The 19495-nt window shown below is 40.3% G+C and overlaps 1 protein-coding gene and 1 long non-coding RNA gene across 6 annotated transcripts in view; one reads left to right on the top strand and one right to left on the bottom strand.

Moving 5' to 3' along the window:
- CDC14A (cell division cycle 14A) overlaps window positions 1-19495 on the bottom strand; it is a 79651-nt gene that overhangs the window by 41519 nt on the left and 18637 nt on the right. The window contains exon 1 of one of the 5 annotated variants that reach the window (XM_075182541.1): window positions 5278-5490. The exons of the other annotated variants lie outside the window; for them this stretch is intronic. Coding sequence (XP_075038642.1) covers window positions 5278-5325 — 48 coding nt within the window. The 5' untranslated portion in view covers window positions 5326-5490. Of the gene's footprint in view, window positions 1-5277; window positions 5491-19495 lie in introns of those variants that run through there. 5 annotated transcript variants of the gene reach the window in all.
- LOC142100072 (uncharacterized) lies at window positions 15640-16343 on the top strand. Its single transcript, XR_012678685.1, has 2 exons — window positions 15640-15796; window positions 15931-16343. It is a non-coding gene; the product is annotated as an uncharacterized LOC142100072 (long non-coding RNA).

The following is a 19495-nucleotide window of genomic DNA, read 5'->3' as shown; positions in this document are numbered from 1 at the left end:
CGATACTGTACAGCAGCCGCGGCGCTGTCAAAGAAGCCCCTGCGGTAGTGCTGTATTGTAGTATAATACAGCACTGCCGCGGATGCTGCTTGACAGCGCCGCGGCTGCTGTAGAATTCGGACTCGCTGAAATGGAGCTGCTCTCTCTCGCTTTATCTTTAGTTTTTTCGGGAAGGGGGGGGGGGGGCGGAAACCCCCCTTTCTAAACCCTGCATTCGCCCCTGGCAGGGTTTATAGTTAAATAATATAGTTATATACACTTTAGTGAGATCTAAGGTTCAGGACACAGGAAACATATAATGTCTGGTATCATTCTAATACCCTATTTATCCGCAGACATCCAGTTCAATCGCCTAAAGGATCGCTCCTTGGGTATGCTAGATATGGGTTATAGGGAATAAATAATAATCATGAATGGTATTGTGTGTGTAATGTAAATAGACCAGTTTGAACTAGTTTTAAGCGGGAAGATTAGTATGCATCTTCTGGAGAGCTAACCCCCACCCTTTGAGGGCATCGTTTGAACTGGCCAATGACCTGCATTAGACTGGACCTTACTGAAGTCTGAACCTATGGAAACATGCCAAATCATCTGTATTGTTTTCACTGCATCACTGACTGTATATAAGCAGGGGTTCTGGGATCAGCAGACAGTCTCTTTGACCACAGACTTCAGGACTGAATGACTGTATGCTGGATCCAGGGCGCCTGCGAACGTAACGACTGTACTTATTTTATTTAAATTGTCACTCTGCTGCTTTTTGCTATTAAATCGCATTGTACTTTGGAACCACATAACTGGAGGTGGACAATCGTTATTGGATAGCGACTAGACGTACATAACAGAACCTATAGGCAGCTGGCTCTACATAATATTTTATATAAATGAAACTCATTTTAATGAGACAAAAGGCAATGATCACCATTCGCATGTAATCCCACCCCACTTGCGTTGAAATATAATGGAGGGGCAGCGCTAAAGTCGGTTCTGGGATCAGTGGTTGAAACACAAATTTGTATAATATTAGGAAACTCACTGATCATAGTGGTACTACCAGCAATTAGAAGAACAATTGAAGTAGAGTTTATGAAGCCGATTAGGTGTAAGATAACTTCTGGACACCAACTTATTAAATGATTTCATGTGGGAGGAGGGCTGTGAGAAGGTGCACAACTGAGTAAATAAATTTGACCCAACCTCTGGGCTAAAGCCACACTTTCCTTTTCTCCCAGAATGCCTGGGACTCACAAATTTTAGTGAGTGCTCCAGCAGAGTAGGCCACCCTCCCAGATCCTACCTCACTTTCAAGTGGGTGGGTCCTTGAAGACACGAAATGCATAATTACGGTAAGTCCCCTATGCTTGTCCCTTGGATCTTCCCTCCAGGATCTCCCACAGCGGAGGTCCATAAAGCAGGCAAGTATATCTAAAACTACAGGTCAAATCTAATTCCTACATCTGAATAGAGTGAGTCGTCTGAAGAGAGGGTGGGTCAATCAAAAAATTATACTGTGTAGAGATTGCAACCCTCATAGGGGGCTTGGTTATTAGTTTATGAATGGTGAGGGAAAGGACATTAGGTGTGGGGTGAGGCACAAGAATTGAGTTTAGGCAATGTCTGAACTGAAAGATATTTGTAAAAATCATATGCGCAATCATATGTGTAGATTCGAGAACAAGGTTACAACGGACACGTTGCCAATGTCACTCAATTTATATAAACCTTTTTAACCCAGTCTGAGAATGCTATGTCGGTATTAGACATTAAAAGGTTGTGATTGGAAGGTATGAGAACAGAAACTGGTAGAAACATTTCTCATGGTTTAAGCAGTCTTAGGGGTATATTTACTAAACTGCAGGTTTGAAAAAGTGGAGATGTTGCCTATAGCAACCAATCAGATTCTAGTTATCATTTACTTAGCACATTCTACAAAATGACTATAATCTGATTAGTTGCCATAGGCAACATCTCCACTTTTTTAAACCCACAGTTTAGTAAACATACCCCTTAGACTTTCAATAAACTAGGTAGAGAATGTGGGGGGCTCGGTTGTAGGCTTACTGTATTGATGTAGTAGCTTGTGGAGTGCCTGGAGGAAAGACTCCAACTTTGTAACCATAATCGAGATGATGTCAGCCAAGAGTTTGTGTAGATGGTTCTGAAAGCTGATGCCGTAAATGTCCCGATTGGCTCAAATTGCTGATGCTGTGGGTTCCAAGGTTAGTGTGAAACTAAGGTGGGGGCATCCCTGTCTGGTACTGTTAGTAATTGGAAAACTATAGGAAGGACTGGACACTCTGGAAGTTGTGTACAGAGTACAACACTAAAATAGATGTTAGGATATGGCTTCGAAACCCAATGTATACAGAACTACCATCATATTAGACTAGGCTCATTCCATATCAAATCAACACAATTTTAGAAAAAATTCTACCTTACATTCTCTAATTTAAATTAAATTTGGTATAATAAATGCTGCCATGGGTGTAAAGAAAACCCCCAAATCTTAGGCTGATATGTACACTGGATTTGAAGTTATAATTATAGTTGAAGTCTTTAAAGCTGCAATTTTTAATGAAAAATTTGCTTTTAACATTTTTTTAAATTGCATTTGTAGCGCACCTGATTGAGCTAGAGAGTTGGACAAGGTCTCATCTTTTTATGGGCCTTCATAGGATATAACACAGGATTATATTTCAATAAAAATTTAAATTGTACAATTTTCAAAATCAAAATTTAGATTTTCTCAAAAAGTTATGTTTTTTTTATTTTTGAAAAACATTTCAAAACTTGTTCATACTGTTGTTAATAAATCCCCACAGTTTTGTTTTGGGATCATCTGCTACAAGAGCTTTCATTTTCGAGTGTATTTATTGTATTTACTGTATTTATTGAGGCACTATACATCTGAGAAAATCAGCAAAATATTATTTTTCCCAGTTCACTTTATTAGAGGAATGCACTTTCCCCTTCAGGTGTGTTTAGGGACAAGATTTTACAAACAGCACCTGCTTCCACTTGTGCACAAGCGTGCAAACTTAAGTGGAAAGATACTCCTTGTGGAAATACACTTCAATCGTGTTGAATAGGCTTGAATTTTACAGGGACAGGTTAGGTTTGGGTGAGCTTTAATAAGTGATGAAAAGCCTCTAGGTCACTAATTGTAGCCCACCCAACCCTGGACCGTTTCTGTCACATTTGAAAAAGCGGAGCGTTTAATTACAGTAGTAGTAGTTACAGTAGTAGTTACTGAAACTGATCAAATGCCTAAGCGGAGTACAGTGAAAAGAAAAGTAATGGAGTGGAAGTGGACGACAAATGCACTAGGAGGTTAGAGATACTGTTGTCTAGAACTTTGTGACTATTGATAAATCCCATCTAGTTAAGGTGTATAAATTTGGGTAGTAGAGACTGGAGTCTAGGCTATTAATTTAGAGAATATGTCAGGGTGAGTGTCTAACAGGGCTATTGGTCAGTAATTGGAACACATTTCTGTGTCTTTCCCCGGGTTTAGAATACTTCTGTGGGGAAAGCCATTGTTAAACACCTTCAATATGTTTAAAGTTATTTCTTCAGCGAAGAATTTGTAAAATGTGCTCTGAAGTCCATAAGGTCCAGGAGACTTCCCTGCAGACAAGATGTTTACAGCAATTAAAACTTTAATCGTAGACCACAAACAATTCACAAAAATGTTTATTGGGGTAAAGTTCAAATCTGTACTTGCCAGCTTCTTTTTACTTCACTCCGGGAGATCTCAGAGTGTAGGCGAAGTGAAAGTACTGAGGGAACGGGTTGCTGTATAATGTGCCATTTTTACCCCATGACGCAATGCCGATATTGCAATATTTCACCTTGGGGCTGAGCCAAAATCAGGAGACTATGACTAATAAATTGAGTATTTGAAGCCCTGATCCCACCCACTTTACTAGGAACTAGGCAGGATGCGGGAGAACGGCCTGCTCCCCTGGGAGAACTACCCAGATTTCAGGGGGTCTCCTGGACATTCCAGAAGAGTAGGCAAAGGTTGAAGAAATTTGTCAAACAGTTCAGGGGATGGTTAATGCACAAGTCCATCATTCCCAGGTTATATATCCAGCATAGAGGTCTGCAAGACATCTATTATTATGGTAGGATTGGTTTCCATCCCTACTAGTTTATTTCAAATTGAACATGTTTTGAGTTAGAAAGCATATTCCCCAGCTTGTTGTTAAGCTATTGATATAGCTCCACTAATTCAGCAGCGCTTTACAGAGAACTCAAAGGTCGGTAATCTAATTCATGACCCCCGTGCTGTGAAGCAGAAGTGCTAACCATTAACCACTGTGCTGCCCCTATGGCACTGTCAATGTAATAAAATTGTAATGTGTTTAATTCACCTCTAAGCTTATTATGAGGTGTTTTTTTTATTTTGTTGGTAGAAGTTTGTAGGCAGTCTCCAGAGTATGTACTTGAGATAACAGGATTTTATTTTTTCTCCCTCAGCCTCTATACCATTGTGCAGCGATTTTTATAAAACTTCCCCACTAAAAAATTATTTGAAAATACACTTCATATCCCCCCGAAAATTATATAAATTGAACAGAACATAGCAGGACCCTTGCTACTCTCAGTTAAATTGCTGACTGCACATAACTTTCCTGGAGAAGATTGCCAGAACTCTATACTATTGCATACTTGCCAACTCTCCCGGAATGTCCGGGTCAGTCTCACGGACTCCCAGGAGAGCAGGCAAATCTCCCGCATCCCGCTACTGTCGTCCCTAAATGACGCGATTCGCTGTGAATCGCGTCATTTTGGCCCCACCCCCGCATCAAAATGTCATTTCGACACGGGGGTCAGGGAAAAATGCTGCGGTTGGCCACGCCCCACCCTCCCGCCACGCCGCTCTCCCGGAAAGAACTTGCCCAAAGTAGGCAAGTATGCACTATTGTGAAATGAAAACTTATTATGTTAATCTTCCCCCATGAAAAGCTTTGGACCTCTGAATCAGAACATATAGGGATATGACACATGCTACTGTTTGTATAAGTGTAAATACTTCATGGGCAATACTTGTACCCGGACCCTCCCCTCCTTCTTTTGTTTGTGTTCCTTTTACCATACAATATAAATGAATACAAAATAAATGAATAAAAAAAGCAATATAACAGAGGAGCAGATTTATTTCTGTGCCATTTGTGACATGAGAACGTGCTACAGCTGTATATAATTATAATATATATGTAAAGAGAAAGAAGACAAAATAGAAATACATTTATTGCAGAGCTTGAACCCTACCACAAGTTTCACTCTGTACAGCAGCACAGAAATCAGATCATTTTCCATGATTGCTAGCACTGATTCTGTGTCTTCCAATGGTCCAGTTTTAGGTATGATGAAAAGTTAAACTCCTCCATTAGTTCCTAAAATAGTCTACATGACTATTGCACCTCATTTACAACAATGTGCACTTAATGCTCAGAGCAAAACATTTGCTTTGTACACGTGAGCCTAGATGGTCCGCCCCGTGGACAGGAATGTGCTGGGCTACTCCCCAATCTCAGGAGATGCCTCTGTACTGCCTAGATGTGAAACATTATGAAGAAGCCAACTCTGCAAAAGTCACCAAAGCACCAACTTCCTATCACTTTAAACCCACTACTTGGATTGTATAACACTTTACCTTCTATATGCTAAAGTACTTCTAGGATTAGATTAATTCATGGCTTAAATTAATCATTACAGAGAGGAAACAAAGGGGACGGTCTTTATTACATAGGGTTATTTGTGACTAAAATGTGCTTCCCCATCAAAGAGCAACCAGAAGTTGCAAAATACCATTGTAATAATTTCTGAACTACGGAATATTTTGTTTGTAAATTAAATCATCTGGAGTTTACTCCATTTTTCAAACACACTATTAATTAATCTATTTACTATTATTTTATCGTGATTCTAGCTTACTTTATTGCAATATGTAACCCCTTCATCGATGAGACTTTTCTCACTCACTGCTGAGCCTATTTTGGCATTTTCAGCATTTTTGGGCTAATAACATTCCAACATCAATTATCAGTCATTTGTTTATGCAGTAACCCCACAAATTAAAACTTGATTATTATTTTTTTTCAAAAGACTTTGAATCTTCAAAAAATTCCATTAGTTTGCTTATACTCCGACAGGGCAAAGAAAATGTACCCAAAATCGTCAAATAATTTTATTTATTTTTTATATTGATCACCAAGAAATACATCGGGGTCCTTGCTTTGGCATCAATTCACCTTTCCAATACAGGAGCCAGGATGTGGGAGATCTGCGCTATCCTTCCCTGTGCTGCTTAGTGTTAGCGACACCAAACAATTACTACTAAGGGGCCACATCTATTGAAAGAATAGACTCCCCACTGTCAAGTGAGGGCACCCCTGAGTTTGCTGAAGCCAGAATGGGGAATATCCTCCCCTATCCCTGGATTTCTTAATGATTTCTGTAGTATAGGGTGATAGTGATAGTGTAGTATAGGTGTCTGGTGATCACACATGATCAACAGACAATAACTTCTAAGGGGCCACATCTTTTGAAAGAGTCCCTCTCGTCCTTCGTACTGAAGAGGTTAAACATTGGTATTTCAGAAAAATAATTTTGGCCATCTGTGTTACCACACAAAGAGGCTGGGAACCCTGTTACAGAAGTTAAATAGCAACATTGGGACCTCTGGAGTGGTAACTGTGATATTCCAGGGGCCCCAGTATAGTGAATCTCTATCCCTAAGACACCTGCCATTACACCAAAAAGAAGATGGAAAAAAAAACATAAGCACACATACATAATATTGAAATAAACTAACTGAATTAAAAAAAAACTTTTGGTCACCACTTTATCATATAAAAATCCACATAAAAAAGACACCACCACCCACACACAAGAACCGCCACTACCAAATAGTCAAAATGTGATTCCCCAAGACTTCCCTTCACCATTAGCCAATCACAAGCATTTTCCAATACTATCCGCTTGTGACTGACTGGCGATGAGGGGAGCCTCGGTTACTTTCTTATAGTCTACTGCTTGTGAGATCGTGTGGGCCATTTTTGGTGGATTTTTTGAGAAGAGAACTTCTCGCTTTAGAAACTATTAATCCATATTTATGAAAGTAGTGAACAATGGTTTTGCTGAGTTGTTTATTCATTTTATAATAGAAAAAGTTTATTTGAAATTCCTGTGTGTTTTTTTACGCTTTTGGTATTATGAGCAGTGGTCTGTCTATTATACGGTGACCACTAGGGTGGTACAGTTGCTGTTCCAGGTGTTCTAATCTTGTTAATTATCCTGGCAGCCAACATCTCAGGAGAGCCAGGTAGAGCCCTAACAGCCTGAGGGAAGGCAGCATACAATTCCCCCCAAACCCTAAGCGGCACTAGCCTGGGGCTAGCTTTCTCTATAGCAGGGGGATCCCACGCTTGTAGAACTCAAACTTTATTGACAGAACTGCACACCTCTGTAAGATGGACTATTCCACTGTAAAACACGATTTGCCCACGATTTTGACACAAGTTCACTCATCTATAGATAGACACTTTATCTGATCAGTCACTACACTGTAAGCTCACTCATGAGCACGGCCCACCCTACATTTTATTTTCACATCTACATTTATTCAGTCTACTTTGTATGTCCCTGTTTTATGTATGCTTTGTTTTCCACATTGTCAGGCACTGCGGAGTACTGTGGCTCCTTGTAAATCAACGACAATAATAACAATCTAATCATATTTACAAAAAGAAATTTATACAAAAACACACCTGTGCTTCCATATGAACATACCCAAAGTTATGTGTGTATACACAATCACAGAACACCAAATCATCTTATAGATGTTTACATATGAAAAGTTTACATTTTCATTAAACAGGATACCGGGCTATAGTGTTTATATAGCTTTTATTTATCTTTATTCAGATGTGATGTGTCGCTCGCTCTTGGTATTTCCTCTGATAGAAGACTCTTCTTCCTCTATTTGTTCATGAACGTACAGGTCTCTGTGTCCTGACAAATAAGTGCCTAATGTCTCTTATGATTTACATATTTCCTCAAATTGTATTGTTAGCATTGCTACCACTAACTTCTTGTAGGGTGTACTTGGTACTATCTGCTAGTCTTGTGTTACAGTAATGGCCACTGCCATGTATATCATTAGGCCCATACCTATAAAACACCTCCGTTGTACTAGACCACCAATAATACATTGGAACTAAACCTCCAACAAATATTTTAATTTGCTGTAAAAGAAAGAGAACTTACTGTACTAACTTGTCTTACCTTAGGTGCTAGGACATTGTGCTCCCGGAGATGATCATCTAGAAGTTGCTCAATGCACATATTACTTGTATAAATAGATGCACACATTACTTGTATAAATAGATGCACACATTACTTGTATAAATAGATGCACACATTACTTGTATAAATAGATGCACATGTACAAATAGATGCACATATTACATGTACAAATAGATGCACACATTACGGACCCAATTTAGAGTCGGACGCAAAGTCTATTTAAGAAGTGCAGGAGTGGGAGTGCGCCGCAGCTTGGTAGGGTATTATGAGTGGCAAGCAACCCCAGTTACATCCCACTCGTAATACCCTATCGAGCTGCGAGCAGTTCCGGCAGGAAGCTAACGCTTGCGCCACCTAATTCCTGCCGCACAGCTTTAGCCCTGTTTTGACGTGTGTTGCGTCTGCGCCTCACTGCGACTAGGATGTATTTACATGGTCACGCCTTCACAAATCCATGTTCACCCCATTCTCTCGTAGTGAGTCGCAAGCTGTCGCAAGTGTTAAGTGTTTCCAAGATGCAGGCGGATTTGGGGCTTTCTGCACATGCGTGGTAGTGTTTTTTGTTGGATCCGCCTAAAACGAACTATGCGTCCGACTCTAAATGAGGTCCTACATGTACAAATAGATGCACACATCACATGTACAAATAGATGCACACATCACATGTACAAATAGATGCACACATCACATGTACAAATAGATGCACACATCACATGTACAAATAGATGCACACATCACATGTACAAATAGATGCACATATTACATGTATAAATAGATGCACATATTACATGTATAAATAGATGCACATATTACATGTACAAATAGATGCACATATTACATGTATAAATAGATGCACATATTACATGTATAAATAGATGCACATATTACATGTATAAATAGATGCACAGTGCTGTCAGATATATCAGACATTTTAATTATTTCAATCATATAGAACAGTAATTATGTACAGCACTCAGTCAAGAAAATCTGACTTTGTAAAAACTACCATCAGTGAGTATAAAATATCTGTTTCATATTTTTACTTTCCTTTCCACTAAGCTTCAATGGTATGGAAAGAGAAATAAAGTATATACTGTATATACTGAACAAACCAAAATATCGAATATTATATATTCCATGTCCATCATACACAGCCCTATGTCCATAAAATGTAATCCCCTGCCCAGAGGGCCGGCGTTGGCATTTCCAGCTCCCCCCTCCGGCAATTTGTGTATGCACCATAACATATTCCGACTTTTGCTTATCTCCCATCTCCGTCATCTGCAATGTGCAATGTCACAGCAGTGATGGCGTCATCCAGGCCCCCCACTAGGGAAGTGAGCAGTATGCGGGAGATCTGGGAGACTACGCAAGTATGACAGTACTGTAGGAGACAAAATGTGATGTGTGAGATTTTTACTCTTTCCTCCTATTTTGGACTCCGGCACAATGGCTTTACAGGTGCAATTTACTGGAATGTGTTCATGCACCTTGTTATGTGTGAGGCATAAAATGAGACATATTTGCACAAGATGAAATACTCTGTGACCCCACGTTTTGCAGTTTGTAAATGACCTTTGTGTGAATGCTGTAACTGCGTAACATACACTATCTGTTGTCCCCCCACACACCACCCAAGCTACAAGTACCAAATGTGAGAATATATATACAATATACAAACATCATGTTTATAAATCATGATTGTATACTACATAACGTAGCACTTGGAATTCTTTTGTTTTCAATATATTAAAGGGTTTTTCACGGGGAGGGTGTATTTATATGACAACTACACCTTACTCTGGGAACTTTGTTGTTTTTTTTTGCTTTTTTTTTTTTAAACTCACCTTGATGCTTACAAAGCTATGCAGCTGACGCAGTGGTTGAAACAATAGGTGCCCTCCAACTGAACAAATCTCATGGCCATCCAAGAAATTGCCACATTTAAACCATTCGGTTACCAAATACGGTTACCAAATGTCGTGCCAATCACACAATAAACAACCCTTAGGCCCGATATAGTAATAGTGTGTATGCTCCCACGATCATGTTTTATCGTACACATCATATCGCTTGATTTGATTTTATAAACAGATTAAAAATCTCTATAAATGTTGGAACAATGGCAGGCAAATTTTGCAGTGTGTCTGCGCTCACGACCAGCAGTGTAGGCAGATCTCTATAGAGTCACAATCTTTTCAGCCGATGATATGCCAGCTGAAGAGCACAGATCTGAAGGTAAATCCTGTAAAACGTGTAGTGTGTGCACATGAATCAACATGCTGATCGGGACTCTCAGTCATTGGTAAAATCATTAAACATAATGCATACTTGTCAACTCCCCTGGAATGTCTGGTAGACTCAGGGATTCCGGGTAGGTCTCCCCGACTCCCGGAAGAGTTTGGCAGCCTCCCGCATCTGCCCGCTTCACTAAGTGGGCAGAATTAGATCATTACGTCGCGGGGACCGGGCCAAAATGGCGTGATCTGCATAGCCCCGCCCCCAAAATGCTCACCTCCCCCATGCAGCTCCCGGACGCCGACGTTTGAAAGTCGACAAGTATGAGATGCTGCATGGGCAGAAATTTTCTGTAATGTGTATCCAGCCTAAGATATAACTGTGTAGACCCCATGACTGCCACAATGGCGGAAATTCAAAGACATACAATCCAAAAGGTTTTCTGATGAATCTCATCTAGAAGACTGTTCAGTTCTACATAGTAAATATTTTGTCACATTCTCGGTAGAGATTAAAATTTCAGGAATTTGTGACATAACTGCTGTACGCTGGTCTGTAACACTTACTGCTGCACTATTGTTCTCACTGTAAATATAAATATTTATAGTACAACAGACATAAAAATGACTTACATTGTCCATGCCAAATCAATCACAGTAAAATGAAAGAGATATATAACAAGCCCATAAAACAAGGTGATGGATGAATAAACAGCCGCTCTCACTGTTAGAGACGATTATGAATTTTTTAAATTGAGCAATTATAGTTTACTGGGCTACCTGCTCTTTGATGCAATATAAATGCTTCACAAAGTTATAAATGAATAAAAGTATTTACAATATGTGATAGGAGTCTTTGTGAAACTAAGAGTGTAGCAACCAATCAAAGATTGTTTTGGATCTACCGCTATCAGATATGTCCTTGGCTGTTTACCCAGTCCCAGAATCAGGAATAGCAAGAGGTAACCTTAAAGCGTACCCATTATGTCAGCCCACAATGGAGGCAGCATTTTTAAGCATGTTGCCTAGTAATTGACAAGGATCTAGTGACATCATTCAGATGTGAAGTGATGTCACTGATTTTTTACAGATTTTAAAGTGCAGCCATAATGGACAAAAGCTTTATTACCCCATAATTTATTTGCAGCTTTAAGGCTTGTAGCGGCATTAGAGATATTAACAATAAGAGATTACTTTACTGAGCAGACAAGAGCTGCCAGTCTGTATATACACAAAGCATGCCCAGTGTAAAGGGACAACACCACTGTCACGCAGCATGCTAAGGGCACATAAGCAATCACACATGAGGCATGCTTAAACCGGAGATATATTCCGGATGTCTGTACACAACCCAGATTGCAGCACAAACAAACATGACTGATGTCAATTACTACAGACGGGGAATTGTGTGCAAGCTTAAAATCCCAAACAGTTCCCTAGGCACTGCATGCAGAGGACTCTTATCAGCGGCTGCGCTTCCTCCCACCCCTCAGGGTTGTGACCACACTCTGCCCCATTTCCTTGGTGATCTCCAGGCAACACACAGAAGCCAAGCAGCTTTCAGAACAGAAACTTTACCTTAAACTTCCTGATCAAAGAGCAGCCTCCCCAAACACTCTGCACAATAAGATAGAGGATCACACACTGCTGCTTTCTATATCAGTCATCAATCTGCTGTCATTCTGTTACTTCTTACACCATGTCATTACAGCTTTTTGGTTTTGCCTGAATTCACATTTTTATAATCAACAATAGTGTCGTCCTTCTTTTGCTTAGAGATCCTCACTGACCCCCGTGTTTTGGTTTTGTTTTTGGATCTGGATTACCGTCGTGTTTTGGTTTTGCCAAACAGCCATTGCGTGTTTCGGTTTTGGTTTTGTTTGGTTTTGTTTTGCTATTTTGTTGAAAAATCAATGTTTTTGGGCATAAAGTAACCAAATTTAGTGCTCCACCTGTTTCTTGGATAAGTAATGTAATTGTAAAGCTAAGAAATTATCCAAAAAAACTGTTTAATTCCTGGTAGGTAGGCCTTCATTAATTCTACACACAAACCAGATTGTCTTCCTCTCCATCTATGCATATTGGCAATGCAGCCATCGTCTTTGGGTGTATATTACACCCTACACTTATAGTTAAATATGTAAAGAAATGGACAAAGGCAGTTTGGTTTCTGTCTCTAAAGCCCCCCCCCCTCCTCCCTCCACTTGTAGTTGAATAGAAAAATAGCCGACTGCATAGACTGAATAATATACAAAATAAATGGACCAAGGTAGTTTGGTGGCTGTCTGTGATACCCCCGCCCTCCACTTGTAGTTGAATAGAAAAAAAGCAGCCTGGATAGACTGAACAATATAAAAAATAAATGGACCAAGGTAGTTTGGTATCTGTCTGCATCATAATCATCAACATCATCATTAGCGCCCTCGTCGCCTACACAAATCTCCCCCTCATCCTCTTCTAATTCCAAAGTGTCATCCTCACTTGGTGGATCACCGGCTACACTCAGGCTGTTCAGGTACACATCAGCAGAACTGCTGAAAGGGCCCTTCTTTATGGATACACTACCAGAATGCTCACGATTACACATACCACTGTTGGATGGACTTTCCACAGGGATTGGTGTCATTTCTGATTCAGAGCAAACATTATCCTCTAATGCCTTACTGTGTTCTTGCATCTCGGCTTTCCCGCGTAACAGTAGTTGTGCACCACTTTTAGACTGCAAATTACTTGGTCTTGCTTGCTCACGAGTGACCTTACAAGAAGAAGGCTCAGTAATATTTTTAGATCTGGCAGTAATAGAGAAAGGCGAAGGCCTCATTCTTTCTTTGCCACTGCGTGTGTAGAATGGCATGTTGGCATTTTTATTTTTTTTTAATCGACAGTTAACTTTTCCTAAGTTACACTTCTTTTTCGCTTGAACACGGTACATTTTTTATGGGTGTGTGTTTTTTTCCTTGATTTAAAAAGACTATGTACTTTTACATCAGATTTCCCCGATGACGTACTGGGAACACTACCATCAGGACTGGTGACAGAACCTGGTTGCTGATTCTGCTCATATGTGGACTGCTTTGAATCCATTTTAATGAGCCCAAAGTACTTGTAGTGCAAAATATTGTATTAGATAGATATTGCTGACAAAGATTACTTTTTTTGACAGCCAGAAAAATTCAGTGTAAAACACTGGGGAATATGAGACACCCCCAAAAGCTCTTGGAGTGCCCAAAAAAATAATAAAAACCTCCTCTATCCTCCTCTAATAATTGCAAATGGTATTAATATTGTAATTGTAGAGATTAGGATAGAAACAGTTATGTGTACACTAATTGCTCTGTCCCTGTGCTAATACAGCCTGTGACCTAACCCTGCTCTCTCCCTCTGTCAAATGGCGATGGATTGCTGTGGAGGCTGGTATTTATTCTTTTCAAGTCTCGCGAGAACCGAGCTCAGAAATACGAATACGTCACAATGACGTTTTGCCTCGATATCGATTCCGAATGGGCGGGAGAGTACCGAGCGGTACTCGGATAGGCTAAATTTGGATGGATTCGGATCTCGGGGAACCGAGTCCGTCCATCTCTAGCTCTAACAGATATTGCCCAAAAACTATCATCACTCAACTATGGGGCAAGAGTGATTAAATTGGCTAGCCATGCTCCATATTAAGTTAATATTGAGCATTGCTAGCCCATTCAATCGCTCTTGCCTCATAGTTGAGCGATGATAGCTTTTTACATTCTTCAGCACACTGAACGTTCATTAGAAGCAACAGATGCTGACAAACTGAGGAAAATGTGCAAATAAACTCTGATGTTGGGAAACACCCCAGAAAGTTCTAGGATTTCTGTAAGAAGTTACTTTGGCTTGCTTTCCAACTTAAAGTTTCTACTATAAGATCACTTCAGGAAAGTGAGTGTGCCACTGAAATCTTGGGCAATATCTTTCTTGTATTGTTGCTGAAAGTTTTCAGCTGCAGAGCACAGGTCTTCAATACTTATTTTGTTGAACTCCTAAAGAAACTTAAACAAGTCACAAATTACTTCCAATGAAGTAAATGGAGGATGAAAACCAGAGAGAATGGAGTCTACAGCTACATAGAAAACGTTGACCATATAGTGCTTTTTGGCATCGGATTGAGTGGGTAGGTGACGAATGGTGGGTAAATCTATGATGATCTCATCCCATTTATCTCATATCTGTTCAATGTTTTTGAGAAGACATTAGATGTTGTCCTGCTCAATGTCCAATGGAGCATCATTGCATGCTACAATACCGAGGGTAGTGGGGAACCTATACCCAGTGATGGTTACTCAGTGAACCCGTAGGCTGTGGAGGCAAGTCGTTGGCATCTTACCACCTCACTTCACAGAGGAGTACTTACTCTACATGCCTGTATTTCATCAAGTGGAGGTAAGTGTACATCCACACATCGATTGGGGAATATATGCGAATTTGAAGCTTGGCTCGTTTTAGTGTTTTTATCCAGCTGTCATCAGGTAATAAATAATATGATTTTACTTTGATTTGTGTTATGTCACATACAAAAAGAGTGCTTCCATTATCAATACATATGGATATGGTTTTCTGGATTAAGAGAAGACTAATGATTAAGCATAATCACCTGTAAGAAATTATTGTGATCAATTTATTTTCATCTCATGGTCTGTTTTTTTTCTGACATTTACTTTTGTTATTGACTGGTAGCAAATTCAGTTATTTTAGTGTCAATAAATTTACTGACAGCTGGAAACCCTGGCTGTACTTAATAACCCTCCCACTACGTGTAGGTCTATTTAAACTGTTTTTCACACCGTTTCCAAACATATGTGATTGTGTTGACAAACCAAATATAAAGCTTGCTTCTTTCTTCTCCTGGAACATATATTTCAGTCACCTGTTTTATTGTTGCTGTGAACGCAGATGTTAATGTTTAGTGTGACCCTTATGACTGGTTAATTGGCCACACCCACATGACAAATTGACAATGTCACAAAAATTGGCCAGACCACACCCAGACCCCACCCATATGACATCATAAGTAGTCTCAGGGTATAAAAGTGGGGGCTGGGAGCCCACAAGTCATCTGCTCCTGGCTGAAGGCAAATTGGACACCACAATGGCCTATCAAAGAAAACAAAAGAAGGGCCACCTGCCCAAAACTCGGGCAGTGACTTCCCGGAAGAGGAGACGGTACACAAGGCAGAAGAAGCAGGTGACCGTTACTAAAGGCACAAGGAGAGGTAAATATATATGTTCCAACTAATGTATAAATTACAGTCTAGACCAGTGTTGTACAAGATTTCCTCAACAAATTCTGTCTACCATGAAAAAGTGAATCTTTAACTTAATAAGCTGTTATTTTTCATTGTTACAGGTTACAGACGTAATCGTCTGACGTTTTAGAGGCATAAGACGTGACGATGACGGTGACCTGCTCCACCTGCCGGAGTCACCTCACCCTAAAGAGCATTCAGAAAATGCAAAAAAAAAAAGAAAAAAAGAAGAAAAGGAAAAACAAATAAGTTAGGTTTAGACAAGGTGCAAGGTTTAGACACGCTGACAATGGTAATGGTCCCAATGCAGAAGAATTCGGGTCAATCTAAGTGCAAAATGGTAATGGTCCCATGCAGAAGAATTAAGGTTAATCTAAGTGCAAAATGGTAATGGTCCCAATGCAGAAGAATTAAAGTTAATCTAAGTGCAATTAAGAAGCATTACACCAAGTTGTTTAGCATTTAGGTTAATCTAAGTACAATTAAGAAGCATGAAATAAAAAAATAAGACGAATTTGGTCTCCTGTGATCTTTTAAGTATTAAGGGGATTAATGTACATGTTACATGCACGCTGCACAAATGGTGCAGAATGAACACACCTTTAAAAGCCTTAAGGCAAGAAGACTAAAGTTTAAAGATAAATAAGGAATACATAAAATATATAATTATTAGAGATGCTCACTGACCCCCGTGTTTTGGTTTTGTTTTTGGATCTGGATTACCGTCGTGTTTTGGTTTTGGTTTTGCAAAACCACCATTGCGTGTTTTGGGGGTTTTTTTGGTTGGTTTTGTTTTGCTATTTTGTTGGAAAATGAATGTTTTTGTGCATAAAATAACCAAATTTAGTGCTCCACCTGTTTCTTGGATAAGTAATGTAATTGTAAAGCTAATAAATTATCAAAAAAACAGTTTAATTCCTGGTAGGTAGGCCTTCATTAATTCTACACACAAACGAGATTGTCTTCCTCTCCATCTATGCATATTGGCAATGCAGCCATCGTCTTTGGATGTATATTACACCCTACACTTAAAGTTAAATATGTAAAGAAATGGACAAAGGCAGTTTGGTTTCTGTCTCTATAGGCCCCCTCCACTTGTCGAAAATACCCAAAAATTCAGCCATTATAGACTGTACAATATTAATAGAAATGGACAAAGCCATTTTGGGGTCACTGTGTGTATGACACCCTACCCTTAAGGATAAATTGCCCAAACAGCAGCCTTTCAAGACGGTATGTGATATGGAAATGCCCCAAGTCCCTTTCCTCTTTGGGGGTAGATTGCATCCTAGACTTAAATAGAAAGTTTTAAAAAGATGTTATCGTCATCATCTGGAGCTTCATCCTCACCCTCATCAGTGTGTACGTCATCATCACAGACTATCAATTCATCACCGCTTGAATCCGCCATTAGAGAACAGTCAGTGCTTGGATGTCTTTGATGGTGAAGGCCTTCCTCGTGGAAGATGTAGATCATTTTTATAAACATCATTTTCTCCACATTTTTGGGAAGTAACCTTCTACAGCGATCACTGACTAAGTTCCCGGCTGTGCTAAACACTCGTTCAGAGTACACACTGGATGGTGGGCAGCTAAGCTATTGCAAAGCAAGTTTGTACATGGGTTTCCAAATGGCCTGCTTTTCCTCCCAGTAAGGAAAGGGACTGTCTGACATTTCCATATCAATTACCTCTTGAAAATAATCCTCCACCATCCTTTGCATGTTTATACTCGAATTGGATGGAGTTATGGGCAAGGTGGCACATTTTTTTGAAAAATCCTTCAAACCAGCCCAGATGTTAAATTGTTCGGGTCTGCCCCCTGCGTCTTCCCTGCTTCTTTTTGGGAAATTAAATTTTTTACGAGCAGCAGCAGCTTGAGAAAGTGAAGGAGGACACGTCGTCAAGCCGAGTTCAGTTCAGCAGCCAACTTGCTGAGCAATAGCTCCTTGCAAGAGTTGACATCTCGTTCATTTTGAAGCAAAGACTCAATGTAGGTCTTAAACCTTGGATCAAGCACAGTGGCCAAAACGTAGTGATCCGAGTTCAAGATCTTAATAACTCGAGGATCATTGTGAAGCGAATGAAGTACTTGATCGATAAGGCCAACATACTTTGCGGAATTGATTTCATCTCCTCCTTCATTTTTTCAAGCTGCTTTTCCAATAGTCTAATTAAAGGAATGATTTGGCTCAAACTAGCAGAATCTGCACTCACTTCACACGTCACAACTTCAAATGGTTTCAGCAACTTGCACAGGACTGAAAGGATTCCCCACTGTGCAAGAGTGAAATACATGCCCCCTCCTTTCCCAATGTCATGGCTTGTGCAATACGCTTGGATGGCTTTGCACTGTTCCTCCATCCTCTGCAGCATGTACAGGGTTGAATTCCACCTAGTTACCACCTCCTGCTTAAGTTGGTGGCAGGGCAAGTTAAACTGCTCTTGGAGCTGCTGCAATCTCCTACATGCTGTGGCCGAATGCCTGAAATCTTACGGGCCACCGAAACCATCTCCTGCACCTCACAGTTATTTAGTAGGAAGCTCTGCACCACCAAGTTGATGGTGTGAGCAAAACAGGGAATGTGCTGGAAATCACCCAGCTGTAATGCTCGCACTATATTGTTGGCGTTATCAGAAATGACATATCCTTGGGAGAGTCCAAGTGACATAAGCCATGTATCAATCACATCTCTTAGTTTGCGTAACAAATTGTCAGCTGTATGCCTGTTAGTGAAACCGGTGATGCAAAGAGTGGCCTGGCTGTGACAAATGTTACGTAGTGGTGTACATGCTGCTGCTGTTCCTGCTGGTGAAGGTGAATGACCAACCCAGTGGGCTGTCACAGTAATATAGTCTTTGGTTTGACCACTTCCACTTGTCCACATATCTGTGGTTAAGTGGACAGTGGGCAGAATGGCATTTTTCAGCGCAATCTCTACATTTGTACACACTTTTTGGTATAGTTGTGGAATAGCTTTACGGGAAAAATGGTGTCGCGATGGAATTCTGTAACGCGGACACAAAACCTCAATTAACTGTGAAAAACCAGCTGCGTTTATTGTGGATATTGGACGCAGATCTAACACTAACATGGCAGCCATGGCGTCTGTGATTCGCTTGGCGACAGGGTGACTGTTGTCATATTTGCTTTCATTAGCAAATGATTGTTTCACAGTTAATTGTTGAAATGTAGGACTGCTCTTTTTCTGGGACTTCCTCTGGGCTGACGATTCACCACCAGCAGCAGCAGGACTAACGCTTTCTTCAGAGGAATCAATAATAGTGCAGGAGTCATCCAACCTTAATAAGTGGGATGCAGGGCTAACTCCGAGCGCTACTGAGGATATTGATGAGGATGGTGTGGTGGGTGTATTTTGCAGCCGTCGGGATGTCGGTGACCGGAGGGTCCTAGCTGATGATGGAGTGCTTGTAATTTTTTTCGAAGAACTTTCAGCTTTTCCTAACACTTTGCCATGAACTCTCGTCAAATGGCATAACATAGACGAGGTTCCAAGATGGTTAAGGTCCCTCCCTCGACTGACTGTGGCTTGACATACACTACAAATGGCTATACAGTTGTTGTCTGGATTGGGGTAGAAATAATTCCACATATAAGAAGTGGATTTTTTAGTTTTATGGCCTGGCATGACAATGGCCTTTTTCT

The sequence above is a fragment of the Mixophyes fleayi genome, chromosome 8, assembly GCF_038048845.1.
Source record: "Mixophyes fleayi isolate aMixFle1 chromosome 8, aMixFle1.hap1, whole genome shotgun sequence".
Lineage (NCBI taxonomy): Eukaryota > Metazoa > Chordata > Amphibia > Anura > Limnodynastidae > Mixophyes > Mixophyes fleayi.
Note: the sequence above shows the minus strand (reverse complement) of the source record. Positions and strands in the feature narration are given on the sequence as shown.